General features: G+C 41.4%; 1 protein-coding gene across 2 annotated transcripts in view; it reads left to right on the top strand.

Moving 5' to 3' along the window:
- Adam32 (ADAM metallopeptidase domain 32) overlaps nucleotides 1-21,419 on the top strand; it is a 116,282-nt gene that overhangs the window by 51,434 nt on the left and 43,429 nt on the right. For both annotated transcript variants that reach the window (XM_021169865.3, XM_085844323.1), the window contains exons 13-15: nucleotides 8,559-8,663; nucleotides 10,306-10,504; nucleotides 16,133-16,241. In XM_021169865.3, coding sequence (XP_021025524.1) covers nucleotides 8,559-8,663; nucleotides 10,306-10,504; nucleotides 16,133-16,241 — 413 coding nt within the window. The remainder of the gene's footprint in view (nucleotides 1-8,558; nucleotides 8,664-10,305; nucleotides 10,505-16,132; nucleotides 16,242-21,419) is intronic.

The raw sequence follows: 21,419 nt of genomic DNA on the forward strand, positions 1-21,419 counted from the left end.
CATTGTTAACTTGGTTGGGATGTCGTTGATGCTTTCCATCAGTCTGGTCAGTGTGAGCATTTTACTGATGTCAATTCTTCCAGTGTTTGAAAGTAAGATCTCTCCCCCCCCCCCCCCGCCCCCGTCACTTTTTGGTGCCTTACTCAAGTTCTTGCTTAGATTTATTCCTGTGTATTTCTTTGTAGGGTTGTGTGTATAGGGGTGGTTTTGTGAGTTCTTTTACAGGTATCTGTCACTTGCACATGAAAAAGGCAGTGAATGGAGTTGTATCATTTGCAGAAAATGGAGATTATCATATTAGGTGAATTAAGCTAGTCTCAGAAAGACAAATATAACACATTTTCATTCCTATGCCGTTCTTAGATTCTATATAAGTGTGTAACCATGTGTGTATATGTTACACGAAAGAAAAAGTTAATCTGGGAGATAAAGGGGACTAATAGGGGCGAGGGAGAGTGAAGAAAGGGAGGGGAGGAGAAGGGGAGGAAGGCTATGGAGGAGAATAAGCTGACTGGACAATATGCATCCTGTGAGAACATCCACCATTGCTCAGCAATCTCCACAGTGCCTGTATGCAATGCCTACAAGTTAAACACACTAAACATGTACTGAATTTTGTGTTTGTACTCTATATTTAAAAAATTGGATATTTAATTTATTTACATTTCAATTTTTTTTAAATTATGGAGTGAAGTTGAATGTTGGTGGAATTTTGATTGGGATCCCTTTGAATCTAGTTGCTTGTGGAAGGTGGTCATTTTTATAATATTAATTATATAGATAAATTAACATAGGAGAGTCATTCTGGTTTTTTGTCTTCCTAAATACCTTTCTTTAGAGATTTGGAAGTTTTCATTTTAGAGGCCTTTTGATTGCTTGGTTAGATTTATTCAAAAGTCCTACATTCTCTAGGACTTCTATCATGAAAAGACGTTGGATTTATTTTTATCAAAGTCTGTTTCTCCATTTACTGAGTGCATTTATGTGATGGATTATACTTATTGACTTACATGTGTTGAGCCATCCCTGAGTTACTGATCGTAGTGGGTGACCTTGGCAGGTGTCTGTTCCAGGCTGGCTAGTATTTTTACATCTATGGTCACCAGGGACATTGATCTGTCTTTTGATTGATTTCATTTTTGTTTTGTGTGTGTGTATCTTTACCTGCCCTTGATAGTAAAATAATACTGGAATGAGCTTGGAGGAGCTCCTTATGTTTCTACATGTTTTTTTAAAAAAAATTTAAGAAATATTGATTGTAGATCTTCAAAAGTCTGGTTGGATACTGCTGCAGCTCAGCTTTATTCCTTTTAAACGTGGGAGGCTTTTACACGTGTTTTAATTTCTTCATTAGTTTTGATCTCTCGGGGTAACTCTCGTGCTTTGGATGAATGGAAATTAATTCACCACCTTTAGGTTTTCCAGCTTCAGAGCACAGCTTTTAAAGTCTTTCTTATAGCATTTCTGAATTTCTTTGTGTATGTTTCCCTGTTCATTTCTGATAATGCTAATTTGGATCCTCGTTTCTTTCGTCTAGCTGGGCCAAGCATCTGTCAATCTTGTCTATCAAGAAGGCAGATCTTAGAGTCATTCCTGTCCTTGTGTTGTTTTCTTTGCTATTGCTCCATTAACTTCTGCTCTGATTTTTATTATTTCTTATCATCTCCTGGCTTTGTGCTTTGATTTTTTTTCTCCTCAAAGTTTAAATTGCATCATTAAGCCATTTATTTGTGCTCTTTCTGGTTAACTTTTAAAAAATATTTATTTATTTGCTTTATGTATATATGAGTACACCGTCACTGTCTTCAGACACACCAGAAGAGGGCATCAGATCCAATTACAGATGGTTGTGAGCCACTATGTGGTTGCTGGGATTTGAACTTATGACCTTCGGAAGAGCAGCCGGTGCTCTTAACCTCCCCACTCTCTCCTTACTCGATTTTGTGTTCTCTCACAACACAAAAAGGGGAGAAACCAAACCAACCAAGACAAAAAGTACCGAAAGAAAATGAAACTCTACGCACACAAGTCCATAGAGTCCATAGGGTGACAACTCCTGGGCATGGGGCCTGCCCTGGGGTGTGTTTGATATACCCAGTATCACTCAGTAAGAGGAAACTGGTTTTCCCTTCCCAGGACATATCAACTGCAAGTAGCTTCTTAGTAAGGGTGAGTGAGACTTGGTGTCTGCTTCTCCGCAAAGCTGGGATTTTGTCTGATGAGTTTGCGCAGGTCTTGTGCTTGCTGTAACAGTCTCTCCGAGTCCACATGCATATCAGCTGTGCTGTGTCGGTCTTGGTGGAGTCATCTACCACCTCAGAGTCTTACGGTCTGTCTGCCTTCTCTTCTGTGTGTAGCTCCGCGAGCCTTGAGAAGAGGGTTTGATATAAAAATCCCTTTCAGGGAGGGATACGCCAAAGTCTCTTATTCTCTGCACATTGTCCAGCTGTGGGTCTGTTATTCACCAGCCACCGATGAGTGCTGAGTGACGCACTGATCTATGGGTGTAAAGATGTCACGAGAAGTCACTTTATTGATAAGCATCTTAAAGCAGGATTATCACAGTAGATGTTCCCCTGGGGTCCATGACCTATTTCATCTCTGTTGTCTGGGCTCCATCTCATAGGGTGGACCATAAATCTAATTTAAGAAGTGGGCAGTTACTCTCATACCATCTGTGCCATTATTACGTATCTGGTAGGCAGGTCACAAGTTTGTAGCTGATTGGTGATGACCTTCGTCCCATGACAGCTTGCAGAGCACCTCCCAGCACTGCGAAAGCTTGTCGCAGGAATGAAGCTTGTAGCTGAGCACAAGCTCAGTCTACCCACATTCAGTGGTGTAAGTTAAGTGTTGTCTTTAGCAGTAGGGCCTTACCATTAGACTGTGGAGAGTGAGGCCTTGCAACAGCCTGAGATATTGGAGGGACTCTATGGGACCACTTTGGCCAATGATCAGTAAAATGTAACTCATCCCTAGTAATGATGGGTTTGCTTAGTGGCATAAGATGCCTAGTTGAGGCATTGGCTCCCCCATTTTCTGGTGATTCCATTTAAATTCCTTTCATATATACATATACATATACATATACATATACATATACATATACATATACATATACATATACATATACATATACATATACAACACACACACATATACACACATAGAGATGCTTCTACAGTAGTAGGTTTCCATATGTTTTTTTCAAAAGCCCTGTAACATTATTTGTTCTTCCTCATATTTGCTCCTTTACTCTTAGGTCCCACTCCTCCCTATTTAGTCCTCCCTGTTCTAGTTTCCCCTTTATCGCTCCATAACACTATTTGGTTTCCCCTTCCTGGGGAGATCAGCCTTATACCCTGGTCCCTTAAGAGGTACCTAACCTCTCTGGCTATTCTAATTGGAGCACACATATCTAAATATTAAAGGCTAACATCCTCATCATATAAGGGAAAATAGGAAATATTTGCCTTTTGGGTCTAGACCACCTTACTCAGGAGGATTGTTTCTAGCCCTCAACTATTTACCTGAAAACCACAGAATTCTGCTTTTCCTTAACAGCTGGATAATATGTTATTGTGTAAATGTGCCACATTTTCATACCCATTCATTAGCTTATCATCTAGGTTGTTTCCAGTTTCTGGCTATTGTGCATAGAGCATCAGTGAACATGGATCAGCAAGTATCTCTTTAGTAGGATGTGGGATCCTTTGGGTATATGCCCAAGAATGGGATATCTGGATCTTGTATCTGATGTGCAGAATCCTTCGGCTTCACGAGAGCCCATTTATTAAGCATTGGTCATAATGCCCGTGCTACCAGTGTTCTGATGAGAAAATCCTTTTCTGTGACATTGAGTTCAAATCTATTCCTCATTTTCTCTTTTCTCATATTCAGGGTGTCTGCTCTTATGTTGATGTCACTAATCCATTTGGAGTTGAGTTTTGTTCTATGAATAATATGGATTATTCTTCTAATGCAGTTATCTCGTTTGATTGCCACCATTTGCAGTGTGTATTTTTTTACTTCTTTCTCAAGGCTTGTATGTCTTTAGGTGTTTTGACATATGTGTGGGTCTTCAGTAGATTCCACTAATCAACAAGCCTGTTTTTATATCAATATTATGTTGTTTTTATTCACTGTATGTGTGTAATACAACCTGAAAGCTGAGATGATATCTCCAGGAGTTCTTCTGTTACTCAGGGCTGTTTAGTTATCCTGTTTTTTTTTTTTTCTTCTTTGTATGTGTGTGTGATTGTGTGTCTGTGTGTGTGAAGTTTGGGTTTTTTTTTCAATTTCTATGAAGGATTTTTAGGGATTGCATTAAATCTATAGATTGCTTTTGATAGGATGGCCATTTAAGCAATTTCAATCCTATATAAGCAAGAGTTGCCTTTCTTTTGATATCTTTTAAAATTGCTTTCTTCAATGTCTTAAAGTTTTTTTTATTATGTAAGTCCTTCATTTGCTTGGTTAAATATTCCCAAGTATGTTTGCCATTTGTATATAAGAAGGCTACTGATTTTTTTGAATGTTAATTTTTATTTTATTTGCGATTGAAAGTAAAGTTATTTTCACACAATATATTCTGTTCACATTTCCTCTCTCTCATCTCCTGAATCCTCCCTACCCTTCCAAATCCATGCCTTCTTCCTCCTCACCATCTTAAGAAAATGGGCAAATTAATAGACAAACAAGGTTGAAACAAAATGAATGAACAAATAAACAAAAAGAAACTAAAAAGAGCATGAGAAACACACATACACACAGACACACACTCAGACTCATTAAAGCTCAGAAATAAAAACACAAGCAAAAAGGTTAAAAAAAAAAAGACCCAAAGAAAGCAATATGAGGCAATAACATCTTCAGAAACACCCTTGAGTTCATTTTCTGCTCACCATTTACTGCCAATCGTGGATCCTGCCTTCTAGAGTAGTTTGCATACACAGTGAGTCTCCCTGGAGGAAACTAATTTTTCTTTTGCAAGCGGTTGTTAAATTGCGGATAGCTTTGTAGTTGGGGATGGGAGCTTGGGTCAATTCCCCCTTTCAGTTCAGAGACCCTGCTTGGTTTGGCCCTGTGCATGCTGTCATAGTCCGTTGTGAGTTCATGCGTGGGTCAGTCCTGTAGTGTTGGAAGACGTGGTTTCTTTGGTATTATTGCCTCTGGCTCTTACAATCTTCCCACTCACTCTTTGGCATCTCTCCCTGAGAACTGAGGAGAGGGATTTGATGGAGACATTCCGTTGAGGACCTAGTGTTCTACAGTCTCATGCTCTCCGCACCTTGTCTGGTTGTGGGTCTCTGTGTTTGTTCTCATCTACTTTAGGAGAAAACTTCAGTTATTTTATTGCTAGGTTCCTCTGGCAGTAGACAGTTTGTCACCAGATCCAGGGTCTATCTAGTCTAAAATTCTTGGCTATGCGATCAGCCTCAGGCATGGGTTCCATCTCGTGTAGTGGGTCTTAAATCCAATAGACTGGTGGTTACTCCCGCAACATCTGTGCCACTATTGTACCCGTGTGCAGTGGCCATGCAGGATGGTTACCATTGTTGATCACAGGGTTTTGTAGCAGGGGTGTGTTGATCTTTCTCGCCTCTGGTTAGTGTGCACAGTACATTCCAGTACCATGAACACCAATCAGGAGGGATGAAGGCTCTTGGTAGGTACCAGGTCAACTTCTTGCCATCAAGTTTGTGGAGAACAACCAATAGCCTCACCCCACATCCTTGCCATCATGAGCTGTCATCTGTTTTATTGATCTTGGCCATTCTGATTGGTGTAAGATGAAATTGCAAAGTAGCTTTGATTTGCATTTTCCTAATGACTAAAGATGTTGGACATTTCTGTAAGTGTTTCTTATCTTTTGAAAGCCTTTTCAAATTAAATTGGGTTATGTGTTAGTTAGTTAGTGTCTAGGTTTCTTTTGGAGTTCTTTATATATTTTAGATATTAGCGTTCTACTGGGTGTGTAGTTGTTAATTTTTTCTCATTCTGTTATCTGGCACTTAGTCTTTTATTCGAGTTTTATGCCAGGTCTTTTATCATGCATGAAGGGACATTGGATTTTTGTCAAAGGCCTTTCTTCATCCAATGAGATGATCACATGGTTTTTGTCTTTCTGTTGTTTTAAAAAACTAAATTCCAAACGTTAAATTTTCCAAATGAAGACTCAGGAGTCAGATGCTGTGGTGAAAGCCTGCTAGCTCAGAGAGTCAGAGAGTCAGAGAAAGCACCCAGCTGACCTTTCTATTCCACTGATATCCTGGGGGAGGGGGAAGGGGAGGGGGGGATAAAACTTTTTCTCCTTCCCTAGGCTGCCTTAAATGCCCTGTAACTCAAAGCCCCTCCTTTCTGTTTATTTATGTTCACTCCCTGTCAGCTGGTTACGTGCTCCACCTCTTGACCTATGGTTGACTTCATTTAGCTCTTGTGTTAAAGGTGCTTTCTCTGGTACAGTTGTCACTCATGGTCTTTCAGAACTTGTAATGCATTTCTCCAAACTCTCCTGGCTTTCAGCTTTCATTGAGAAACATACTGATGGGTTTTCCTTATATGTGACTTGTGTTTTCTTTTCTCTTACAGCTTTCAATATGTTTACTTTGTTCTAGATATTATTGTTTTAATTATGATATGCTATGGTGTGTATATGTCTGTGTGTGTTTCCAGTCTTAACTAGTTGAGGTTCTGTGTGCTTCTTATACCTATATGGGCATATCTTTCCTTAGTTTGGGGCATCTTTTCCTCCTATGATTTTGTTAATGATCTGGTCCATTCCACTAACCAGGGATTCTTCTCTCTCACCCAAGCCTATATTTGGAAGGTTTGATCTTCTCATATGGTCCCACAGTTACTGCATGCTCCTTTCCTGTGTTTGTCTAACCTTTTTGTAGTCATTATTTTGTCTAGATTGTCTACTTTGAGTCCTGATAGTCTTTTTGTATTCTGCTTGATTCATTCTACTTGTAAGACTGTTTCTTAAGTTTTCTAATTGGGATAATATAATTTTCAATTCATGTTTTTTTTTAGCATATGTTCTTCTTTTTAGTGTTTCTACCTTTTTACATTGAATTCAGTATTCAAATTCTGAATTGCCTTAATTTCATTCAGCTATGTATTTGTATTTTCTTCACTCAAGGGTTTCTTGTTATCCTCTTGGAGTTCACTGAAGTGATTGTTTATGCCTACTTCATATCCCTTGAAATATTTTATAAAGCATATGAATGCTCTTTTAATTTCTGCACCCTGGGGTTTATCTAGGTAGTTCTTATAGATACCACTTCTAAGGACTAGCTGGTGTGTTGGGAGACATGCCGTCTTGGTCATTTCTGTTGTTGTTTTGGTGCTTTGACCTGGGCATGTGGACTTCTTTCTTTGGCTGTTTGCCTGATATGATAATCAGTCTTCCCTTAGATTGGTCTATTCTAGACCTGCATGACCTGAGCTAGACCAGATCAAGCTAGTAGATAAGTTGTTCAACTGGACCAGGCAAAATTTGCTCTGAAACCAAGGTCTGGAAAGAGGCCTGTGGATGCCAACAAACCAATGGTGTCTTAGTTAGGGTTTTACTGCTGTGAACAGACACCATGACCAAGGCAACTCTTCTAAGGTCAACATTGAATTGAGGCTGGCTTACAGGTTCATAGGTTCAGGTCATTATCATCAAGGCAGGAACATGGCAGCAACAAGGCAGATATGATGTAGGAATTGCTAGGAGTTCTACATCTTGTTCCAGCGGCAAACAGGAGAAGACTGACTTCCAGGGAGCTAGGATGAGGGTCTTAAAGACCATACCCACAATGACACACTTCCTCCAACAAAGCCATACCTTCTACAACAAGGCAACACCTCCTAATAGTACCATTCCCTGCTAACCATATTCAAACCATCACAAATGGGAAGAGGGAATGATCAAAGAGGGAGGGAGTGTCTCACTGTTCAAAGGTAGCTTTCGAACAAGGCAGGTTCAAAGGCAAACCAACTGGACTTAGGCCTGTGGGTGTACAGATAGCCATATATAAGGGAGGAATAGAGGAGATATGGGGGGGGGGCGTGTAGAGTAGGAAAGGAAAGACAACTGGGAAAGGTGGCTCGTGTGCAATGCAGGTTTACCTTCTCTGGGTCTGGAACTAGCTTTATAGATTTGCAGATGGCAGTAGGTTAGGGGCAACTAGCTTGTTGCTCTAACCCTAACCCTAACTGAAACTGTAACCCTAACTCTAACCACCCTAGCTAATCACCAAGATTATCATGGTCTGCTCAGGAAAACACCTGCCAAGCTCTGGATTGATTTCTTTGACTTTTCTTCCATTGTGATTTATGGTTCTTTCCCTGTTGTATACAACTTCAAGAAAAAGTTATTTCCTATATTTTTCTATGGCTTCTAATTGGATTGGGAAAGAAGTGGAATATCAGTCACTCTATTCACACCTGGCAATGCATTGTGAGAATGAATGGATATTATTGTCTGTATATGCTGCAATTGCTAATACTTTGCTCGACTCATCCCCTCTATCAAGTTTTTTGTTCCTGCCGTGTGTTTGCCTTTGCAGGAATGTGGGCGTGATAGCTGTTGTGAACCTAGAAGATGTGTTCTGAAAGCAGGACGAGCTTGTGACAGTAACTCTCCCTCATCAACATGCTGCAAAGATTGTCAAGTAAGATTTAAGTTTAGTAATATTATATAAGCACCTAGTAAATTATACACAGAATGGATTGACTTATGACTACAGTTTTATGTGAAAAAAATTAACATTTGAAGCAAAGAAAGATGATAACAAATTGAGGACTCAATTTCCTATTTTGTGAAAATTGCTGCAATGTCACAGTCTCTGTCTAATATCACTGTTTTTGTGAACTTGAAGCTGACTCCCACCGCTTCCCCACCCCCCCCTTCTTTTTTCTGTGGCAAATTTTCTGTTTGACCTGAGCTGTACTTGAGCTCAATCTGCATCCCTGGTTGTCCTTTAATTTACAATCTTCCTGCTGTAGTGTCCCAATGACCTGGGATTACAGGAGTCTACCATCAGGTCCAGCTAACATAGGATCATGTATGTATATATATATATATATATATATATATATATATATATATATATGTGTGTGTGTGTGTGTGTGTGTGTGTGTGTGTGTGTATAAATTGAAGTGTGTACTTCTTAGTGATAGGCAATGCCATTACTGACAGATTCCATGTTGATTGCTGACCTGGTTGGATTCCTTTCCAGGTCTGTGTTTTGTAGTGAGTGTCCCATAGGAGAATACTACAACTGAACTACCTTCCATCCATGCTGTCTTCTCCATTGTTCTCAATTGACAGTTACATTTTTTCCCCTCGAAATTCATAACATGGTTATATTCATCTTTGGTGATTGCTTTTAAGTGTCAAATGAAAATAATGGCCAAGAAGTATGAGCTAGATGATCCTGTAGGTTTCGTTCTGTAAACCTTCAGAATTCTCTTTATGAAATACTATAATGTAGCAGAAAGATCCTGTTTGGATCCCCATTTCAAACTTCTTGTGCTTTCAATGCTTCTGTAGTCATTAGTCATTCATTCCCCACAATTTTCTCAAGTACTTGTTTTAGTTTGTCTTAGAGTTGATAAGTATTCCACAGTTGCAAACTATGGTATAAGTATTGATGTGTTTGTTTTTTGAAGTTGACCTAATTAAAATATCTTTATAAGAGTAATTTAGAAATCTAACTATAGTCCTTGCTCCCTTGAATGAAAGCACAAAATATCAGTGTGTGTATATGTGTATGTGTGTGTGTGTGTGTGTGTGCACGTGTGTGCGTGTCCAGTGCACATGCCTGCCCTGGCCTATATGTGAAACCCGAGGTTGGCACTGGTGTGGTTCCCCCTATTGCTTCTCTAGCTCCCTTCTTTGATCTGTGTCTCTTTCTCAGCTTGAAGCTTGTTCTTTCAGCTAGACCAGCTGGTGTATGAACCTTGGAATCTTCTTGTCTGACCCTCCTGGTCCCCACACTAGGATGACTGGTGTATACTGCCCTGCCCAGTTGTTATGTGAGTTCTGGGGACTTGAACTTAGGCCCTTAGGCTTTACAACAAGCACGCTCCCCACCGAGGGCCGCTCATGACCCCACATCATGTTCTGTATACCGTTCCTTATACATCGATGTCTTATCTCTTGTTTCATACAAACATTCAATTTATTTTGAAATGAATATCACAGTAACTTATACTATGAGATTAAAAAAATCACTAAGGACTCACAAATGATCAGTACTGTTTTGAAATATTTGTGAACACAATATTGTTATATATAATTTTTTTTGTTAGTTTTTACCAGGAACACATCAATGTAGGCCAGAAAAGCATCTATACTGTGACATTCCTGAAGTCTGCAATGGGAGCTCAGGAAATTGTCCACCTGATGTAACTATAAACAATGGGCATGCTTGCAAAGAAAGCGGGGCTATCTGTTATAATGGAGACTGTCCCGACCTGGACAGGGAGTGCGAATCAATATACGGGGCAGGTAAAAGTTTTGTTACCTCTAAATCAGTGACTCTCAGTATTTCTTTTCACATTGTCAGAACAACAGCAATCACAATGTAGATTTCAGTTTTAATTAATAGTTACATAGTTTTAAGAGGATTTTTGCTAAGATTAAAAATGGCAAATATAAATTGTCCTTGGATATGTGTGTCTTGATAGTTTGATATGTGTATATATGCTTAGATATTTGACATAATCAAGTTAATTCAAGTATCTATAATACCCATAGTACTGTTTTCTCCCTTAGCACTAAATAAAACCTTAAGATCTAAGCTCTTAGAGAATTTCAAGTGTAAAAGAGACTATTGTTTCCTATTGTTATACTGCTGTACTTTAGATTTATTTATTTATTTATTTATATTTATTTATTTATTTATTTATTCATTCATTTTGATCATTACATGCCTTGCTTTTTTTGCCTCCCCTGGTGGTCCCGCCTCTCAGAGCTCCTCATCCCATCCCCACCCCCCTTTTCGCCTCTGAGAAGGAATGCTCCCACCATTTCCCTTCCCTGGAGCCTCAAGACTCTACAGAATTAGGGGCATCCCTTCCCACTGAGGCCAGACAGGGCAGTCTTCTGCTCCATATATGCTGGAGGCCTAGGACTAGCCCGTGTATGCTCTTTGGTTGGTCGCTTAGTCTCTGGGAACTCCCAGGGGTCTGGGTTAGTTGACACTGTTGTTCTTTCTATGGAGTTGCAATCCCCTTCAGCTCCTTCTATCCTTTCCCTAACTCTTCCACATTGGTCCCCAACTTCAGTCCAAAGGTTAGCTATAAGTATCTGCATTTGTCTCAGTCTCAGTCAGCTGCTGGTAGAGCCTCTCAGGGGAAGCCATGCTAAGCTCCTATCTGCAAGGACATCATAGCAGCAGAAATAGTGTCAGGGTTTGGTGCCCATCCATGGGATAGATTCTAAGTTGGGCCAGTCGCTGGCTGGCAATTCCTTCAGTTTCTGTTCCATTTTTGTCCTTGCATTTCTTTTATACAGGAACAGTTCTGGAAGAAAGAAAGAAAGAAAGAAAGAAAGAAAGAAAGAAAGAAAGAAAGAAAGAAAGAAAGAAAGAAAGGAAGAAGGAGAGAGAGAGAGAGAGAGAGAGAGAGAGAGAGAGAGAGAGAGAGAGAGAGAGAGAGAGAGAGAGAGAGAGAAAGGAAGAAAGAAAAGAAAAGTGGATTGGTGTCCCAATCCTTCCACTAGAGGGATAACTGTCTAACTACTGGAGGTGGTCTCTTCAGGTTCCATCTTCCCACTGTTGGGCATTTCAACTAAGGTCACCCCCACTGAGTCCTGTGAGCCTCTTACACCCTAGGTCTCTGAGACTTTCTAGAGGTTCCACCCCCCCCCCCCCGCCCCACACACCTCTATCCCTATCCCTCTGGCTTCTCTCCTGTCTCCTCCCATACCTGATCCTGGCTTCTCTTCCTCCTCCCCCTCCCCTCTCCCACTCAGGTCCCTCCTTTCCTCTGTCTCCCATGATTATTTTGTTTCCCCTTCTAAGTGAGATTGAAGCATCCTCACTTGGGCTGGTAGCCCCTTCTGTCTGCAGGCCTCTTGGATATCAGGTAGAGCTGGTTGTCTCTGGTGGTAGCTGGCTTCTGTGCATGCAGACAGTGTTGGTATGGCCTGATGACTTCAGGCTGCGGATTGTCCTGGGTTGGGGCAGACCTCCAAGTATGCAGGTAGAGCTCATGGTCCCAGATGGTTTCTGGCCTCTGTTTTTCCTAGGCAGCAGCAAGCCTTCAGGGATGCAGGCAAAGTTGTGGCTCAGGAAATAGTGTGCAGAGAGAGGGTCATGGTGGGGCTTGTCTCTGCTGGGTTTGCCAGGGGGTAGAGGCAAAGGCATGGAATTGGGATAGGGGTTTACCCTGGTAGACACTGATGGCTGCAGGTGTCTGGGATTATGGTTAGATATGTAGACCAGAAGACAGAACACATAGGGGACAGGGCACACACCTCAATGCTGCCTGGCTTGCTAGTGAACCAAGCAGGCAGGGGTTTGGGGCTTGGCTATCTCATCTGGTTGTCCCTGGTAGCAGCAGGTCTCCAGGGATTCAGGAAGAGTTGTGACCTGGGAAAATGGACTTCAGAGGGAGCACGGTGGAGCTCACTGCTGCTGGGTTTGTTCAGAGAGGCCAGCAGGCAAGGAATTAGGGTAAGAGGGTCTCACCTGGTGGCTTTGGATGTCTTCAGGTGTCCGGAATTGTGATTATGCTTAGCCACCAACAGCCACCTTTTTGAAAAAGGCAATGGTATGGTGCTTTTCTCCATGGTGCCAAGAAGTAACTCCTGCCACACAGCTTCAAGAATAGAAGGGCAGCCTCTTCTTGAGCCAACTGAGCCTCTGGCCCTGAACCCATGTGTTCTCTCCTATACCCACACTACAGACCCCAGTTCTGCAATCTCTCCATCTCTGCTAGGATTTCAAACTCCAGCCTGTACATCTCTCAAACTTGACAAGCACTTCAGGGAAAGGCTGACGCTTCCTTGGCCCCAGCTCTGTAGCTGTTGCGCATACCTACACCTTACGCACATGAACTACAGTCACAGGAAACTAGCCAACTTGCCAGCAGCTGAAGTTGTAGCTCTTTGTGTGGCTGTCCTCCAGATCCTGAAGAGGAGTTTGCTCTGTGCAAAGACTCAGTCTCGGCTTTTTAAATACAAAGCAAAGATTAAGTGAAAAGATGAGGAAGCCAGTTTTATTGTATAATGATAAAGAAGTCAGCGCATCAAGAGGATATATTGTAAATTTGTGTGCAGCTCGTACCAGAAGACCGAAACATATAAATCAAGTGTGAATGAAAAGATGGACTGCACTATGGCAGGAACAGGGGAATTTAATCTATCACATTTCATAAGACAGATTTTTTTTCTGACAGATGAGCACCTTTTCCTGATTGCTATGGAGACCCCTCCTTCCCCCCCTCCCCCCGTGAAAATTTTCACTTGGTTCCCTCTGTGAGGTCTTCAAATGCTGTTGTATTACTAACTCCTCATTCAGGCTACAAGAGAGAAAGTAAAAGGGGTTTCAGGAGACTGAACATGCATTGGAAAAAATATTTGGAAAGACCACAAAAGAGTTTATTTCAAGTATTAGTCTTAAAAAGATATCTAGGGGCTGGAGAGATGGCTCAGCCATTAAAAGCTAGGCCCACAAGCAAAATAAAAAGTCCTCTATAGTTTCAAATAGCACAGATATAGTTCATGTGTGAAGTCCTAATTTTGATTGCCAAATTTATATGAAAGAGGATTTAGACATGGTTGCCAGTCTAACCAGTGCTTGGTGCTAGTTGATTATGTATGCTCCATAGTGATTATGTAAATATTTGTTTAGTAGCCTGATTGAATGGAACAACCTTCCTACTCTGAGAATACAGACAAGAAGTTGGCGAGAGTCACAGTGCTAAGACCAGGAAGATTCTGATTCCTGTGGAGCTTGAATTCCAGGGAGGGGCACATCAGACAAATGCAGACTTTGTGGATAGATAAATAGAAACGACTAAAATTGTAAAATGCACAGAATTGGACAAGTGATCAAGTAGTGCAAAGCCAGAGGCAGGGCGACAGAAGGAAGTCTGGTTGCCCTAAGTGTGACTCTCAGACATGCTTGCCTGAGGAAATGAAATTCCAGAAGGACTGTGAACCCCGAGAAGGAGCAGCCAAGGAATGGTGTGGAAGTGGCATCCAGGGTGAGGGGTGCAGTTGATGTCTTAGCGTGTGGATGTGAACAGTTCCCAACCTGGGGTCCCTAGTAGAGTTAGTTGTGAGCCACCATGTGGTTGCTGGGAATTGAACTCAAGACCTCTGGAAGAGTAATCAGTGCTGTTAACAGCTGAGCCATCTCTCTAGCCCCTCTGATGCTCTTAGGGACCCCCAACTGTAAGTATATTCTTGACGCTGCTTCATAACTGCAATTTTGCTACAGAGCAGTGTCTTAGTTTCTAAGACCATCAGAAACATGTGCTTTCCCATGGTTGGGACCCGCGGGTTGAGGATCACTGATGTAAGGCCTGGAGAGGAGTGTGGTTCAAAACGTAGTGGATCAGGATAGGAAGAGTAGTAGGGTGTGCGTGCGTGCACGTGTGTGTGTGTGTGTGTGTGTGTGTGATGATCAACCAGATGAAATATTTAAATAAGAGACAAAATGTAGTTTTAGTTTTAAAAGGATCATTGTAGTTTGCATTTCAGTAGTTGATGGTGTGAATGGGAATCACTGGAAAGTAATACAGTAGAGAAGATGAGCTGTGACCACGATTACACTGTACTTATCAAGGCCTTTATCAAGAAGAGTTCCACTTAGGAGATGGAGGGGAAAAATGGACTCAAAGGCCATTTTTAAGTTTGGCCTCATCATCTAACTCACTAATGGCATAAAATAAAAGAGTGTAGGTGGTGTGTGTGGGGGAGCAGGGTTTGGTTTGTTATAGTAAACTGAAATGTCCATTAGTCAAAGCTGAGATGTGTCCCATGTCAGGTAAGAAGGCAGACATTTCTGTGGTCTCTTTATCTCACCTGATGTAAAGCCACCTTCTGCTGTGTTTAATTATCTCAATAGTTGCCAGGAGAGGCAAGGCCAAGCTCTGCACCACTCCATGATATTTTTGAAGTATTATCTCAATTGTTTATAGTAATTGCCCTATATTTTGTTACCCTAGTACCCGCTATGAATAACAATGAACTAAAATGCACCTATTATCTGACTGTCTCCCATAGGACTTGATAGTGTAGTACAGAGCATCTAACTACAGTACCTTGTTTCTGGATAGGCGACTTCTATGACTTAGGAGCTTCTGCAAATGCCCTAGATTTAAGGGGACATTCAGCAGATGACTTCACGTTTCCAAAACACTTTACTTTTTGTGTCTCAGACTCCTTCTGGGACACAAAGTTTGATCTGAAGTGAGTCTCAAACACTAATGGCAGGGGTGTAGAGGACACACTCCACTAGTTTCACTCCCAGTTGCTATGATGAAATACCCTAACTAAAGCAACTCAGGGGAGGAAGTGTTTATGAACATTTATGATTCCAGGTTACAGTTCATAATTGCAGGAATGCATAGCCAACCTGATCTAGAGAATCCTTTATTAAGACACCATTCTCATATGATTCTATATTGTTGTGTTGACATTAACACTAACCAGCACACCTCCGATGACTGGCAACCTAGTGCATCTTCCTGCCCCCCCATACCTCCTATTAATACCACTAAGTTACAGATCTGTCAGTGGATTAATTCCTTAAATAGGGCATATACCTCTTCCATGATTGCATGTAGTACCCAGGACTAAGCCTCCAGTGATAAGCCTTTGGGAAAACTTACCTCCTATCTAAGCAATGGTGCCTTTTGGGTTGTTTTCTTGAACAAAGCCTTGTGCACTACATACACATCCATAACTCTCCTTTCTCTTGTATTTTATGTTACAGAAATGAATACAATGTAGCAAAGTAGCATTATATCATAGTCATGAAAGTTCTTTCTCTGTCCTTACTACTTACTAGAAAACCTTTTGAGTTAGGTAATAGTGGAGATAGAGGTAAGAAAGCATGGTGTATGAGGACATGGAGAAGCACAAATATATAATCTAATCTAAACATGTTTCTAATTTTGATAGGTTCAGCGAATGCTCCATTTGCCTGCTATGAAGAAATCCAGGGCCAAAATGATAGGTTTGGCAACTGTGGCAAAGACAACCAAAACAGATATGTGTTCTGTGGATGGAGGTGTGTCACACAAAACAGTGATACTTTCTATGTTATGTGCTTTTTCATTTGGTTCTTAGCTTTCGTATACACCATGAATTCCAGTTGTGTGAAGTAGCACATGTGCATGGAAGTGACGCTGAAGCCCAAACAAAGATCCAGACTTGGGCGCGGCTGTGCTGGGGGAGAACAGTTTATGACATTTATTTATAGGTGGTTGTGCAGCTCCTAAATCCAATCTAAAATTAGTAAGATACCCACAGAGCCTTCTCCTCAACAGCTACGGTTTTTCTTGCTTATAAAAATGGTCCTTTCAACCGTTTACCTAAAATGAACATTACTCCAAGTTTATAAAGTTAAGCTCACTTTCTCCTGTATATTCAGAGAGAGCTTTTTCATAATTTGTCCCTGAGTTTAGTAAAAATATTTATTTAGATCCTATTATGTACTAGACACTGGGTTAAATGATAGTCAGTACCGTGCACATGCACCCATGTGAGAGTGGTCATGCCGTATCTAGGTTTTAAAGTTTGTTTTTACTTATTCACTTTAGATCCAGCTCATTGGCCTCCTCCCAGTCACCCCCTCCCACAATCTTTCTCCCATCCCCATCCCCTTCTCCTCTGAGCTGGCACCCCCTACCCCAGATATCCTCCCCACCCTTGGCACTTCAAGTTTCTGTGAGGCTAGGCACTTCCTCCTTCCACTGAGGCCAGACAAGGCAGCCCAGCTAGAAGAACATATCTCACATACAAGCAACAGCTTTTGTGATAGTCCCTGCTCCAGTTATTCAACCCACATGAAGGCCAAGCTGCACATCTGCTTCGTACATGAGGGGAGGCCTAGGTCTAGCCCTTGTATGTTCTTTGGTTGGGGGTTCAGACCCTGAGAGCCTATGGGTCCAGGTTAGTTGACTTTGTTGGTCTTCCTTTGAAGTTTCTATCCCCTTCAGGGCCGGAAATCCTTCCTCCTACTCTTGCATAAAAGTCACCAAACTCCATCCAGTGTTTGCCTGTGGGTGTCTGTATTTGTATGAGTCAGCTGCTGGGTGGAGCCTCTCAGAACAACTTGCGCCTTGAGGATGATATTCTCAAGTTCCATACATTTGCCTGCAAAATTCATAATGACTTGGACTTTAATAGTTGAATAGTATTTCATTGTGTAGATTTTTGTGTATTTTTTTAATCCATTCTTCAGTTGAAGGACATCTAGGTTGTTTCCCGTTTCTGGCTATTACCAATAAAGTGCTATGAACATAGTTGAGTGAATGTCTTTGTGGGATGGTGGAGTATCTTTTGAGTATATCTTCAGGAGTGATATAGCTGGGTCTTCAGGTAGAACTATTCCCAGTTTTCTGAGAAACCACCAAATTGATTTCTAAAGTGGTTGTACAAGTTTGCACTCCCACTAGCAATGGAAGAGTGTTTCTCTTTCTCCACATCCTCGCCAGCATGTGCTATCTCTTGAGGTTTTGATCTTAGCCATTCTGATGGGTATAAGATGGAACCTCATGGTTGTTTTGATTTGCATTTCCCTGATGACTAAAGACCTTAAACATTTAAGTACTTTTTGGCCATTCGAGATTTCTTTCTTTCTTTTTTTTTTTTTTTTTTTTAGAAGACACTTCAATATATATTTTGTTTATAATTCTTATTATATCTTTTCCTCAATTACATTTCCAATGCTATCCCAAAAGTCCCCCATACCCTCCCCCCTACTTCCCTACCCACCCATTCCCATTTTTTTGGCCCTGGCGCTCCCCTGTACTGGGGCATATAAAGTTTACATGTCCAATGGGCTTCTCTTTCCAGTGATGGCCGACTAGGCCATCTTTTGATACATATGCAGCTAGAGTCAAGAGCTCCGGGGTACTGGTTAGTTCATAATGTTGTTCCACCCATAGGGTTGCGGATCCCTTCAGCTCCTTCGGTACTTTCTCTAGCTCCTCCATTGGGGGCCCTGTGATCCATTCACTAGCTGACTGTGAGCATCCACTTCTGTGTTTGCCAGGCCCCAGCATAGTCTCACAAGAGACAGCTATATCTGGGTCCTTTCAGCAAAATCTTGCTAGTGAATGCAATGGTGTCAGCGTTTGGATGCTGATCATGGGATGGATCTCTGGATATGGCAGTCTCTAGATAGTCCATTCTTTCATCACAGCTCCAAACTTTGTCTCTGTAACTCCTTCCATGGGTGTTCTGTTCCCAATTCTAAGGAGGGGCATAGTGTCCACACTTCAGTCTTCATTCTTCTTGAGTTTCATGTGTTTAGCAAACTGTATCTTATATCTTGGGTATCCTAAGTTTTGGGCTAATGTCCACTTATCAGTGAGTACATATTGTGTGAGTTCCTTTGTGATTGTGTTACCTCACTCAGGATGATGCCTTCCAGGTCCATCCATTTGCCTAGGAATTTCATAAATTCATTCTTTTTAATAGCTGAGTAGTACTCCATTGTGTAAATGTACCACATTTTCTGTATCCATTCCTCTGTTGAGGGGCATCTGGGTTCTTTCCAGCTTCTGGCTATTATAAATAAGGCTGCTATGAACATAGTAGAGCATGTGTCCTTCTTACCGGTTGGAACATCTTCTGGATATATGCCCAGGAGAGGTATTGCTGGATCCTCCGGTAGTACTATGTCCAATTTACTAAGGAACCATCAGACTGATTTCCAGAGTGGTTGTACAAGCTTGCAATCCCACCAACAATGGAGGAGTGTTCCTCTTTCTCCACATCCTTGCCAGCATCTGCTGTCACCTGAATGTTTGATCTTAGCCATTCTGACTGGTGTGAGGTGGAATCTCAGGGTTGTTTTGATTTGCATTTTCCTGATGATTAAGGTTGTTGAAATTTTTTTCAGGTGTTTCCCTGCCATTCGGTATTCCTCAGGTGAGAATTCTTTGTTCAGTTCTTTTTTTTTTTTTTTTTTTTTTAATTAGGTAATTTCCTCAATTACATTTCCAATGCTATCCAAAAAGTCCCCAATACACTCCCCCCCCCCCCAGTCCCCCACCCATCCACCCCCACCCCTTGGCCCTGGCATTCCCCTGTACTGGGGCATATAAAGTTAGCAAGTCCAATGGGCCTTTCTTTCCAGTTATGGCCTACTAGGCCATCTTTTGATACAAATGCAGCTAGAGACAAGAGCTCTGGGGTACTGGTTAGTTCATAATAATGATCCACCTATGGGGTTGCAGTTCCCTTTAGCTCCTTGGGTACTTTCTCTAGCTCCTCCATTGGGGGCCCTGTGATCTATCCAATAGCTGACTGTGAGCATCCACTTCTGTGTTTGCTAGGCCCCGGCATTGTCTCACAAGAGACAGCTATATCTGGGTCCTTTCAGCAAAATCTTGCTAGTGTATGCAATGGTGTCAGCGTTTAGAAGCTGATTATGGGATGGATCCCTGGATATGGCAGTCTTTAGATGGTCCATCCTTTCTTCACAGCTCCAAACTTTATCTCTGTAACTCTTTCCATGGGTGTTTTGTTGCCAATTCCAAGAAGGGGCACAGTGTCCACACTTTGGTCTTCGTTCTTCTTGAGTTTCATGCGTTTAACAAATTGTATCTTATATCTTGGGTATCCTAAGTTTTTGGACTAATATCCACTTATCAGTGAGTACATATTGCGTGAGTTCCTTTGTGAATATGTTACCTCACTCAGGATGATGCCCTCCAGATCCATCCATTTGCCTAGGAATTTCATAAATTCATTCCTTTTAATAGCTGAGTAGTACTCCATTGTGTAAATGTACCACATTTTCTGTATCCATTCCTCTGTTGAGGGGCATCTGGGTTCTTTCCAGCTTCTGGCTATTATAAATAAGGCTGATATGAACATAGTGGAGCATGTGTCCTTCTTACCGGTTGGAACATCTTCTGGATATATGCCCAGGAGAGGTATTGCTGGATCCTCTGATAGTATTATGTCCAATTTTCTGAGGAACCTCCAAACTGATTTCCAGAGTGGTTGTACCAGCTTGCAATCCCACCAACAATGAAGGAGTGTTCCTCTTTCTCCACATTCTCGCCAGCATCTGCTGTCACCTGAATTTTTGATCTTAGCCATTCTGACTGGTGTGAGGTGGAATCTCAGGGTTGTTTTGATTTGCATTTCCCTGATGATTAAGGATGTTGAACATTTTTTCCGGTGCTTCTCTGCCATTCGGTATTCCTCAGGTGAGAATTCTTTGTTCAGTTCTGAGCCCCATTTTTTAACGGGGTTATTTGATTTTCTGGAGTCCACCTTCTTGAGTTCTTTATATATATTGGATATTAGTCCCCTATCTGATTTAGGATAGGTAAAGATCCTTTCCCAATCTGTTGGTGGTCTTTTTGTCTTATTGACGGTGTCTTTTGCCTTGCACAAGCTTTGCAACTTTATGAGGTCCCATTTATCAATTCTCGATCTTGCAGCGCAAGCCTTTGCTGTTCTATTCCGGAATTTTTCCCCTGTACCCATATCTTCGAGGCTTTTCCCTACTTTCTCCTCTATAAGTTTCAGTGTCTCTGGTTTTATGTGGAGTTCCTTAATCCACTTAGATTTGACCTTGGTACAAGGAGATAGGAATGGATCAATTCGCATTCTTCTACATGATAACCGCCAGTTGTGCCAGCACCATTTGTTGAAAATGCTGTCTTTTTTCCACTGGATGGTTTTTGCTCCCTTGTCAAAGATCAAGTGGCCATAGGTATGTGGGTTGATCTCAGGGTCTTCAATTCTGTTCCATTGGTCTACTTGTCTGTCGTTATACCAGTACCATGCAGTTTTTTTTTTATCACAATTGCTCTGTAGTACAGCTTTAGGTCAGGCATGGTGATTCCTCCAGAGGTTCTTTTATCCTTGAGAAGAGTGTTTGCTATCCTAGGTTTTTTGTTGTTCCAGATGAATTTGCAGATTGCCCTTTCCAATTCGTTGAAGAATTGAGTTGGAATTTTGATGGGGATTGCATTGAATCTGTAGATTGCTTTTGGCAAGATAGCCATTTTTACAATTTTGATCCTGCCAATCCATGAGCATGGGAGGTTTTTCCATCTTCTGAGATCTTCTTTAATTTCTTTCTTCAGAGACTTGAAGTTCTTGTCATACACATCTTTCACTTCCTTAGTTAGAGTCACGCCAAGGTATTTTATATTGTTTGTGACTATTGAGAAGGGTGTTGTTTCCCTAATTTCCTTCTCTGCTTGTTTATCCTTTG

This window comes from Mus caroli, unplaced genomic scaffold (genome assembly GCF_978045245.1).
Source record: "Mus caroli unplaced genomic scaffold, Mus_caroli_1 scaffold_10, whole genome shotgun sequence".
NCBI lineage: Eukaryota > Metazoa > Chordata > Mammalia > Rodentia > Muridae > Mus > Mus caroli.